The sequence below is a fragment of the Stegostoma tigrinum genome, chromosome 18 (genome assembly GCF_030684315.1).
Source record: "Stegostoma tigrinum isolate sSteTig4 chromosome 18, sSteTig4.hap1, whole genome shotgun sequence".
NCBI classification, from domain to species: domain Eukaryota; kingdom Metazoa; phylum Chordata; class Chondrichthyes; order Orectolobiformes; family Stegostomatidae; genus Stegostoma; species Stegostoma tigrinum.
The window spans coordinates 37,030,585-37,042,800 of NC_081371.1; the positions used below are offsets into that span (position 1 = coordinate 37,030,585).

The 12,216-nt window shown below is 41.0% G+C and overlaps 1 protein-coding gene across 6 annotated transcripts in view; it reads left to right on the top strand.

Annotated features, from left to right (window-relative positions):
- The window catches only part of cped1 (cadherin-like and PC-esterase domain containing 1), a 229,699-nt gene that overhangs the window by 86,082 nt on the left and 131,401 nt on the right, over window positions 1-12,216 (top strand). For all 6 annotated transcript variants that reach the window (XM_048549257.2, XM_048549259.2, XM_048549258.2 and 3 more), the window contains exons 9-10: window positions 9,869-10,036; window positions 12,011-12,115. In XM_048549257.2, coding sequence (XP_048405214.2) covers window positions 9,869-10,036; window positions 12,011-12,115 — 273 coding nt within the window. The remainder of the gene's footprint in view (window positions 1-9,868; window positions 10,037-12,010; window positions 12,116-12,216) is intronic.

Sequence of the window (12,216 nt, forward strand, 5' to 3'; positions counted from 1 at the left end):
GGAAGTGACTCAGAGAATATTACCCTTGTAGTTCTGCATCTAATTTAGTCCCTAGCTGCTCCTGCTCCCTCAGAATCTCTTTCTTAGTCCTACCTATGTAAATGGTAACCACATGGACCACAGCAACTTCTCCTCCCTAGCCAATTCCTCTGCAGCCCTGAGAAAATGGCACCAAGCAGACAATGTAACATTTTAATCTCATGCTTTCAACTGCAGGGAATAATATTTGTCCCACTAAAGATGCCCTCTTTTAATACATCTATACTCATTTTTACTTCCGTTACTTGAATGGTTCCCTGTACTATGATCATATTTCTCAACCTCCCTGCAGTCCTTGCTGTCATTCCACACAAGTTGCAGTAACCTCAAACTTGTTAGAGAACTGCCAAGTGTGAGCCTCCTCTGTTCCTACCTCCTGAATCTTCTGAGCCACTGTGCTGAGTTGATAAATCACCAACTTCTTGGAGTAACCATTGACTAATTTAACTGCATAAAATATACTGGCTTTCAAGCCAGAGTTTGGCTATTCTGCTATGATTAACTCACCTGCTAACAATTGCTGAAAATGATATATTTTGTCATAGTTTTTGGCTTATACTCATCAGGACAATTTATAAGAAGAACAATTTGAGGAAAATAATCAACATTCATATTATATGAAGGAGAGTGCTGATTGGTTGGAAAGTGGACTCTGATTGGTAGAAAAGTTGGCATTGAGAATGCAGCAATTACTGATGATTGACAGTTGACTGCCAGGATTTGTTTACAGTTTAAACCAGGCAGGTTGACTCTGATTATTTCAGGGTATTTTCCTGAGAAATGGACCAAATGGACAAAAGCCATCCATATAAACATTTTCCTGAAAAAGGGTCTAGGCCCGAAACATCAGCCTTCCTGCTCCTCTGATGCTGCTTGGCCTGCTGTGTTCATCCAGCTCTTCACTTTGTTATCTCGTATAAAAACCCTGACGGTTTTTGTGGCTGAGTAGTAGTGTCCCTTCCTGTGGCCAGGAGACATCGGTTGAAGTCTCACCTGTTGCAAACTTATGTATCTCTGAACAGTGGGAGCTCTAAAGGGTTCGTGTGGTGCAGTGGTAATGTGGTAACCTCTGATCTAGGAAGCTCACTTTTAAGTCCTTCTTGCTGCAGAGGTGTGTACGAACAGCTCTGAACAGGTTGATTCGAAAATAACACAAAAGCAACCTGATCTGCTAGTCCAATCAAATCTAAGTATAAGAAAATGACAAAGGAGGTGTGTTTTGTTTTTAAATTTTTAATATTATATAGTACATCCTCTATTCCTAAAGTACTGTAATGCAACTGAAAAATTATATAGTATTAGTCCATGCAGAACTCATCTTTCCTTTACATTTCAGATTCCTAAGAGGAATCATGATGATAATAATATATTGACATAACAATACAGCCCCTGATAGTGACTTTTGAGGATATTAAAAGATTTTACATTTACCTTTCAGAGCATTCCAAACTTTTCAGTTTGTTTTCTAAATTATTTGTAACCTGATGTGCTTAAGAAGGCTTCCAAAATCCAGCACTGCCAAACAAAAATTGTGGAACCTAACTTCAGCACAGTCAAATGTGCATGTTGAATTAGGCATGCCTTACCTGCAGAAAGGCCAGAGGAAAATGATGCTGAATCAGGAGTGCAGAGGAAAATTTCCTCCAAAAAACTGTCCATTCACATGCTAAAACACACCTGTGCACCCAGACGAAAAACTTTTGTGAGCTTTAGCCACCAGTACAACCCAGGCCTGAGTCTGGGATGTGTAATCTTGTTAGACCCATTGAATGGCTTTAGAAATTGGAGAGCTAGAAAGTCATTGAAACCCTCCCGAGTCAAGATGGCATTCTGAGCTGTCCCATCTTCAGATAGCTTTCCAGAATCTAATCTCGCTTATCCATATTTTTATTGTATTTTTCCGCCTTTTTATGCTGGATTTCACATTCCAACAAAGGTAAATGCATTCTGTAAGAAATATGGGCATGATTTTGTGCATTAAAGACAAGAATAATATATGCTACAATTTACAACCATATGCAGCAAATGGATTCAATCAAAGTGCCAAACAACAGCCACTGTCCAACACCAAAAGATCATTCCTCGGAATGAACTCTCCACCTTCTAAGTCAAAATCTGGCATCTACTCGGTAGTGACCTCCTGGTGGAAGATCATAGGTCCAAAGGATTGGTTGCTTCTTCCCCACCCCCGAAGTAGTGCCATGGCCATAATAATCCTTGATCATTTAATTGAACAACAAAAGCTTTGTTAATTGGTTACCTTCCATTGTCCATATGGATGTAAGACATCAGCAGGATCAGGATTCTGAAATACTCCTAATCCTTGATTATTTTCTGTGGCCAACTGCTCTGACTTTAATTACATGAAGGGAAAAATGCAGGAAATAACTAAATCCACTAGAGGTCACCAAAGCATAGGTTATCTGAAATGGAAATATATTCAAGTGGCCTGACTCAGTGAAAGCTGTATAAGGATATTGGCTTTGACTGAGGAATCATGCAACGAATCATAGTATCCCTACAGCGTGGAAGCAGGCCACTCTGACCCTCTATAGAGCATTCCACACAATCCCTGCTTTTCCCATAGTTAATCTACCTAGCCTGCACATCTTTGGACTGTGAGGTGAAATCGGAGCACTGGAAACCCAGACAGACATAGGCAGAATGTGCAAACTCAACATAGACGGTCACCCAAGGATGGAATCAAACCTGGGTCCCTGCTGCTGTGAGGCAGCAGTGCTAACAACGCAGCCAATGTGCCACTTAAGGTTTTTGTTAAGAAAATCTCATGTTTTACATATCTGAAACAATCTGAAGTGCTGAAGAATTATGTGTGCATTACATATATAATTGCAAGTTGTAGCTGTTTGCCTATATTACAATACTCCACATTGCATACTAGGGGGCATTCTCAGCTGCAAGCACAATAAGAGTGGAATTTCCTTGAGACTAGTTAAATATAAACTATATCAAAATGTACACAGCTTTCTATACTCACCTTACTAATGAAAATTTACGCTGAAATGTCTTGTGGAGTGCATTTGCCTCTGCTAAAATACAAAATCCACTGTAAAAGAATAGAAGTGTAGAAAGGGAAATAGGGCAGATAGTGATTGGACTGCTATCTCCTATTAATGTGCTTCACTGTCAATCAGTCTTCCTTCTTCCACTGTTATGCAGAACAGGAATTTACTCTTTTGAAGACTATTTCAGCTATTATTCTTCTGAAAACATGTATCTGAAACATTTCAGAAGCACTGAGACTAACAACTGTTTGATCAAGTATTGTGCAGGTTTCAGTAAGAAATTCAGAAGAGAAAACACACTCATTCTCAAACTCCAGAAATCTTTATTATGCTGATGCAAGTTTTACAGCACTAGAAGAGACCATTCAATAGACAATAGATAATAGGTGCAGGAGTAGGCCATTCGGCCCTTCGAGCCAGCACCACATTCATTATGATCATGGCTGATCATCCACAATCAGTATCCTGATCCTGCCTTATCCCCATAACCCTTGATTCCACTATCTTTAAGAGCTCTATCTATCTCTTTCTTGAAACTATCCAGAGAGTTGGCCTCCACTGCCTTCTGGGGCAGAGCATTCCATATATCCACGACTCTCTGGGTAAAGAAGTTTCTCCTCAACTCTGTTCTAAATGGCCTACCCCTTATTTTTAAACTGTGTCCTCTGGTTCTGGACTCACCCATCAGTGGAAACATGCTTCCTGCCTCCAGATTGTCCAATCCCTTAATAATCTTATACGTCTCAATCAGATCTCCTCTCATCCTCCTAAACTCAAGTGTATACAAGCCCAGTCGCTCCAATCTTTCAACATATGATAGTCCTACCATTCTGGGAATTGACCTTGTGAACCTACACTGCACTCCCTCAATAGCAAGAATGTCCTTCCTCAAATTGGGAGACCAAAACCTCTCACAATACTCCAGGTACGGTCTCACGAGAGCCCTGTACAGCTGCAGAAGGACATCTTTGCTCCTATACTCAATTCCTCTTGTTATGAAGGCCAGCATGCCATTAGCTTTCTTCACTGCCTGCTGTACCTGCATGCTTGCTTTCATTGACTGATGTACAAGAACACCCAGATCTCGTTGAACTTCCCCTTTACCTAACTTGACTTCATTTAGATATTAATCTGCCCTCCTGTTCTTGCCACCAAAGTGGATAACCACACATTTAACCACATTAAACTGCATCTGCCATGCATCCGTCCACTCACCTAGCCTGTCCAAGTCACCCTGTATTCTCATAACATCTTCCTCACATTTCACACTGCCACCCAGCTTTGTGTCATCAGCAAATTTGCTAATATTACTTTTAATGCCTTCGTCTATATCATTAATGTATATTGTAAATAGCTGCGGTCCCAGCACCGAACCTTGCGGAACGCCACTGGTCACTGCCTGCCATTCCGAAAGGGACCTGTTTATCACTACTGTTTGCTTCCTGTCAGCCAGCCAATTTTCAATCCAAGCCAGTATTTTGCCCCCAATACCATGTGCCCTAATTTTGCTCACTAATCTCCTATGTGGGACTTTATCAAAGGCTTTCTGAAAGTCCAGGTATGCTACATCCACTGGCTCTCCCTTGTCCATCTTCATAGTTACATCCTCAAAAAATTCCAGAAGATTAGTCAAGTACGATTTCCCCTTCGGAAATCCATGCTGACTCTGACCTATCCTGTTACTGCTATCCAAATAATTCGTAATTTCATCTTTTATAATTGACTCCAGCATCTTTCCCACCACTGACGTCAGGCTGACTGGTCTATAATTCCCTGTTTTCTCTCTCCCTCCTTTCTTGAAAAGTGGGACAACATTAGCCACCCTCCAATCTGCAGGAACTGATCCTGAATCTATAGAACATTGAAAAATAATTACCAATGCGTCCACAATTTGTAGAGCCACCTCCATAAGTACCCTGGGATGCAGACCATCTGGTCACGGGGACTTATCAGCCTTCAGACCTAACAATCTATCCAACACCATTTCCTGCCTAATATAAATTCCCTTCAATTCATCCATTACCCTAGGTCCTTCAGCCACTATAACATCTGGGAGATTGCTTGTGTCTTCCCTAGTGAAGACAGATCCAAAGTACCTATTCAACTTTCCTTCATTGGCTGGGGTTTGAGTACAAGAGTTGGCAGGTCAAGTTGCAGTTGTATAGGACTTTGGTTCGGCCATATTTGGAATACTGTGTACAGTTCTGGTTGACACATTACCAAAAGGATGTGGATGCTTTGGAGAGGGTGCAGAGGAGGTTCACCAGGATGTTGCCTGGTATGGAGGGTGCTAGCTATGAAGAGAGGTTGAATAGATTAGGATTATTTTCATTAGAAAGACGGAGATTGAGGGGGGACCTGATTGAGGTCTACAAAATCATGAGGGGTATAGACAGGGTTGATAGCAAGAAGCTTTTTCCCAGAGTGGAGGACTCAATTACTAGGGGTCATGAGTTCAAAGTGAGAGGAGGAAAGTTTAAGGCAGATATGCGTGGAAAGTTCTTTACACAGAGGGTGGTGGGCGCCTGGAACGCGTTGCCAGCGGAGGTGGTAGACGCAGACGCATTAGCGTCTTTTAAGATATATTTGGACAGGTACATGGATGAGCAGAGAGCAAATGGACACAGACCCTTAGAAAATAGATGACAGGTTAGACAGAGGATCTTGATCAGCGCAGGCTTGGAGGGCCAAAGGACCTGTTCCTGTGCTGTAGGTTTCTTTGTTCTTTGTTCTTTGTTCAACTCTTCTGCCATTTCCTTGTTCCCCATAATAAATTCACCCGTTTCTGTCTTCAAGGGCCCAATTTTAGTCTTAACCATTTTTTTTCTTTTCACATACCTAAAAAAGCTTTTACTATCCTCCTTTATATTTTTGGCCTGTGTGCCTTAGTACCTCATTTTTTCTCCATGTATTGCCTTTTTAGTTATCCTCTGTTGCTCTTTAAAACTTTCCCAGTCCTCCGGCTTCCTGCTCATCTTTGCTATGTCATACTTCTTTTTTATCTTTATACAGTCCTTAACTTCCCTTGTTAGCCACGGCTGCCCCCTGCCTCCCCTTAGGATCTTTCTTCCTCTTTGGTATGAACTGACCCTGCACCTTCTGCATTATATCCAGAAATACCTGCCATTGTTGTTCCACTGCCATCCCTGCGAGGGTCTTGTACCATTGAACTTTGGCCAGCTCCTCCCTCATAGCTCCATAGTTCCCTTTATTCAACTGCAGTACTGACACTTCCGATTCTCCCATCTCCCTCTCAAATTGCACATTAAAACTTATCATATTATGGTCACTACCTCCTAATGGCTCCTTTACTTTGAGGTCCTTGATCAAATTCGGTTCATTGCACAACACCAGATCCAGAATTGCCTCCTCCCTGATAGGCTCCAGTACCAGCTGTTCCAAGAATCCATCTTGGAGGCACTCCACAAACTCCCTTTCTTGGGGTCCAGTACCATCCTGATTTTTCCCAGTCTACCTGCATGTTGAAATCCCCCATTATAACTGTAGTAATACCTTTGCGAAAGGCCAATTTCAACTCCTGATTCAACTTACTCCCTACATCCAGACTACTGTTTGGGGGCCTGTAGATAACTCCCATTATGGTCTTTCTACCCTTAGAATCAGGAGTTGTAGAGTCAGTATGGATAGAGATGAGGAATTCTATGTCCCCCCTCGCAAGGGACTGAATATCGTTCCTCACCAACAGGGGCACCCTACCCCCTCTGCCCGTCAGTCTGTCCTTTCAATAGCATGTATAGCCTTGAATATTCATTTCCCAGGCCCTGTCCACTTGAAGCCACGTCTCAGTTATCCCCACAACATTGTACTTGCCAATTTCCAACTGAGCCTCAAGCTCATCTACCTTATTTCTTATGCTTCGTACATTCATATATAATATTTTTAATTTGTTACTCCCCTCACCCTTCTTATCAATCCCTATTTCACCTGACCATTCTGTATGAACCCTTCTTGAGTTTTCTGCTTGGTTGATTCTGTTGTCTTTCCTAACTTCTCTTATTTTCAGTTTCCCTTTAACTTCCTTCTTACATTTCCAGTTTGTCCCCTGCCCCCCAACTACTTAGTTTAAACACACCCGCGTTGCGGTGGCAAACCTGCCTGCCAGAATGCTGGTCCCCCACCTATTAAGGTGCAGCCCGTCCCTCTTGTATAATTTATCCTTACTGCAAAACATACCCCAGTGATCCAAGAATTTGAATCCTTGTTTTCTGCACCAGTTCCTCAGTCACAAATTCAAGTCCATTGTCTCCCTGTTCCTACCCTTTCCAGCCCGAGGAACTGGAAGCAAACTGGAGATTACCACCCTGGAAGTCCTGTTTTTCAGCCTTCTTTCGAGTTCTATGAAGTTCCACTGCAGAATGTCCCTCCTCTTCTTCCCATCATCATTAGTGCCGACATCCACCACCACCTCTGGCTCTTCACCTTCACCCTTGAGGATTCTCTGCACTCTGTCAGTGATGTCCTTGATCCTGGCACCCGGAAGGCAACACAACATCCTCAAATCCCGCCTGTTGCCGCAGAAACCCCTTTCAGTCCCTCTCACTTTGGAGTCCCTATTACCACAGCTCTGCATGATGTCTGCCTCCTCGGCTCTGCCTCCACGCCAATTTTCGATTGGCAGACCTGTCTGCCTCTCGGACTGGCAGTGTCATCTGTCTCGACAGTTTCCAAGAGAGTCACCCTGTTCGTGAGAGGTACTTCCCCCGGGGTCTCTTGTACTTGAATTATCTCTTCCTTCCTCATCGTCATCTCCCTTCTCTCTTCTGGTGTCCTCTGTGTAATGACCTCGCTGAAGGTCCTGTCCAGAAAATTCTCGTTCTCTCGGATGAGCCTGAGGCCTTCTAGCTCTTTCTTTAGTGCTGCAACATGCTCCTTCAGAAGCTGAATGTGTTCACACTTTCTGCAGCTATAGGAGCAAGAAGCATCATCAGTGTCCCTGACCTCCCACATCATGCACAAAGCACACTGAATCAGCTTGGCAGTCATGTCCTTCACCCTGGCGTAATCTCCTCACTCAGCCTCTTCACCAAGACTCCAGAGCCAAAGACGTGCACTTCTCTCACCAGACACTTCCCTCGACCCCCTTTTTTCTTGCTGCGAGTCTGTGGACTCTTAATTAGGTTAGAGGAAGAGGCTGGGAGGGAGGCCCTACCATGTAGGACCTGGGGCCTAGAACACGCCTCCTTAATCTCTCTGTTGGTTGAATAATACTAACAGCCAAAGCCAGTTTTCCATGTTGTACAATCTTGTACAGGACAGCATTTCAAGTGCACATCCAGCTTCTTTGTAAATGAGATGAAGATTTCCACCTTCATCACTCTTCTGGACAGTGAATTCCAGACATTCACCAACATTTGAGCAAAAACATTTTCTCCTCAAATCTCCTCTAGTGCTTATACAAAAGACGTTAAATATGTCCCTCTGAATAATAACATGTCAAGTTAATATTAGCTTGTCAGCTCTTCATCAACCTCCTCTGTTCCAAAGAAAACAATCACAGCCTATCCAATCTTCACTCTAAGATTTTCTTCATTAAACATAAGGTGCAGACTGGCCTTGATTAATCTGCCATGATTCATCTAATTTGAAGTTGTAAAACCCTCTAATACTATTTTGGTTCTTTCAAAATATTTCAGAATCCTCCTCTTTCAGTTATACCATCCCCATTTCATGAAGACAAACTCAAAGTATTCATAAAGAACCAATGCGCACTTCTTCCAATTCCACATGGAAGTTGTCTTATTGGTCCACTGTTGAGCTTGCTCTTTCCTGAGTTACTCTCCTGCTCTTTTATTTTTCTATATTCCTGAAACAACTTTGGGTTTTCTATTATTTTGTTTGTGAATACTTTTATAATCTCCCTGTTTGCTTCCCCAATTGCCTTTAAATTTCATCCTTGCACTTTCCAAACTCATCTGAGTTTTCTGGAATATTGAGCTTGCAGTAACTGATGTAAGCTTCCCTTTCTTACCTTATTCTAGTTTGTATGATCCTTCACATCCAAAGGATTTGAGATTTGGGAGTGCCACCCTTTTGCTTTTGTGGGAACATACAGTTTCTCAATACAACAGACCAAGATGTATCTGAATTATGGGAGCCAAGCAATTAGTGGTATAAATGCAGGAAACTTGCATGTCGTGTCTTTTGCATGGGAGGTGAATTTGGTAATTATGGTCAACAAATTTGCATGAATAGACATTTCGGTGTAAAACCACTGTATACTGCTTGCACATAAATATTTTTGCACAGACAGCAATGCACTGCTTTCACATTGTGGTTAATGCTTTAAAAATTCCACAAAATTACATGCCAGTAGTTTGGTTGTAAACTATGATTTCAGTTATTTGTGATTCATAGTAGAGCCATTTTGAAATTCTTCTTTAACCATAAGCTGGTTGAAGATTACTTGTGGTCTATGATTTGAGAATAAATCATAAATAATGATGGAGACTTCAAAAATATTTTAATGGCATCTGAAAAATTATTTGTGAATTAAATGGCCAAAATAATTGAGAAATTCTGCTCTGCTACTGCTACTGAATGTTTTAATTGCACTTTCTGGCAGAACTTGAGGATTTTTTATTTGAATAAATTTGCCAGTGAATGTAAATAATTTACTCAGGTTGGGCAAGGATCTGGTATACATTATATCAGGATAACATAGGCTTTAAGTATGTGGGTCGGGAATCCACATATATTCAATTACTTTACCTACATATTTGTGCTGTGAAAGGCTTTGAAGAGATTGAGGAAGTAAGATCAATAATCCATATTCTTTTGTTTAGGTGCACCAACAACCTGTCTTTGAAGCAGATGACAATATAGCTTTTGCAGATCGCATCACTAAAGACTTCATACTGGAAGATACTTTCAGGCTGTTGCTATCTGGCACTTCTGCACTGGGTGAAATATATGAAGCTTTAGAAAATATACATCGATCTGAAAGATTGAAGGTAAGATTTTAAAGCTGTGTTCAGACAACATTATTTTGTTATACAGATGATGCAGTAGAGAAACAGGTAATTCATAAGTGACATATGTTAGATTTTGAACTCCTCGTAAGCACAAACTCTCGTATTCTCTTCCCTTCATGTATGCATCAAGCCTCTCCTTAACAATACCAAAGCTTTATGCTTCAACACTCTGTGTGCAGAACATTCCATTTTTCCACCTCTCTGTGTGAAGAAATTCCTCCTAAAACCATGACCTCATCTATTGACTCTCTTTTCTTTATTCCTGCTTTTCTGGAGTCACCCACAAAAGAAAATGTTTTACATTTTATCACACCAGGTAATGAAGGAATTGTTTCAACATTGAGCAACATTGGACACTTGTACATTCCTTGTGGTGTATTCAAGGGCCATTCCAAGGGATTCAAAATATCATCAGACCATAAAATATTTGAGCATAATTAGGCTATCTGGCCCATTGCTTCTGCTGCAACATTTGATCAGGGTTTGTTGTTTCTCAATCCCATTCTCTTGCTTTCTACACGTAACCCTTGAGCCCCTTATCAAGCAAGAACCTGTCTATCTCTGTCTTAAATACACTCAACAATTTGGCCCCCACAGCCTTCTGCGGCAATGAGTTCCACAGTTAACTAGCCTCTGTTTGAAGAAATTCTTCCCCATTTCAGTTCTAAAAGGTTGTTCCTTCGCCCTGAGGCTTTGCCCTCAGCTTTTAGTCTCTCCACTCTATCCAAGCCATTCAGAATTCTGTACGTTTCAATCAGATGCCCCCTTACTCTTCTAAATTCCAATGAGTACAGACCTGAGTCTTTTTCCAGCCCTCATATGACAAGCCCTTCATTCCCAATGTTGAATCTGATGAAGGCTCACTGGACCCGAAACATTTTAACTTTGATTTCTCTTCACAGATGCTGCCAGACCTGCTGAGCTTTTCCAGAAACTTCCATTTTCATTACTGGACAAGTATTGTTTTCTTGTTAATTCATGAGATATCACTGGAAAGGCCAGCATTTATTACCTATTCCCAAATAACCTTGAAATGGCAGTGGTGAGCTGCAATTTTGAACTGCTGTAGTCCTTGTGGGGGAGGTATACTCAAAGATTGTTAGAGACAGACTGGAAAGAAACTGAGCTTTTGAATAAGCAAAAATTTTCTTAACCTTTTAAACATCAAGTCTGGAACACCTGCTCCATGGAAAGGCACAACTGCAGTTTTGCCTCTGCCACAGGAGCGCTCCCAATTAAAACTCCCAATTAAAAAATATAAATACCATAAAGTGAGCTGAAGTCAAGCATGCATCAATGTTGCAAGTAAAAGTTCTGATTTTGAAATCTTTCCACTAAACTTCCAGTAGCTTTTCTAGCCTGTGCTTATGATAATAAAAACCCAAATTTGCTCCATTAGGCTTCTTATCAAAAGAAAAAAATTACTTCATTTGCTGTTTTTTATGGGTAGGAAGGTATTCATGGGGAGGAGTTCTGCTTTGTTCCGTTAGCCAACATTATGTACAACCAACATGAAGCTCTCTTGTACCACAGTTAGAATGTACAGTATTACACTGCATGGTGCTCAACTGGATACATAAAGATCAATTTATCACTTCAACTTTGTAAGTACATCCTGGGATCAAATAACAGAAAAGAGAAAACTGTCCAGCATTTTTATATTCATCTGGCATAAGCCTAATCTTTCAGAACCTTTGGTGAGCTTATTTAGTGAATGCTTGCATTCGTAAGTACAAATCACAATTGATTTTAGGGACAAATACTTCAGGAACTTTCTGGACTTTTTGATGCATAAACTTCAGTTCTCAAAAGTCTCAAACTATGTACATTTCGTATTTGAAACACCTGAAATAAATACTACTGATCACGGTTGTGTGTAGTAGCTGTGGCTGTATTCATTTGTGTCAAGTCAACTGTAACTGAATTCACTTCATCAGTTTATTTTAATTCCAGAATCACAGCCATTTCCAGAAACATGAGCTTTGTCTGACTCCAAGAGCTATAACAGCCATTGTTAATTTTCAAAAGGAGTTCAAAAGTCAAGGAAAATTTGAATTGGTATGTAAATAGATAGGAAATTTATTTAAGGTCATGTTAATACCTTGGATCAAACTTGTTGGGTTTGGTAAAAATTATCAAACTTGACTGAAATATTCTTT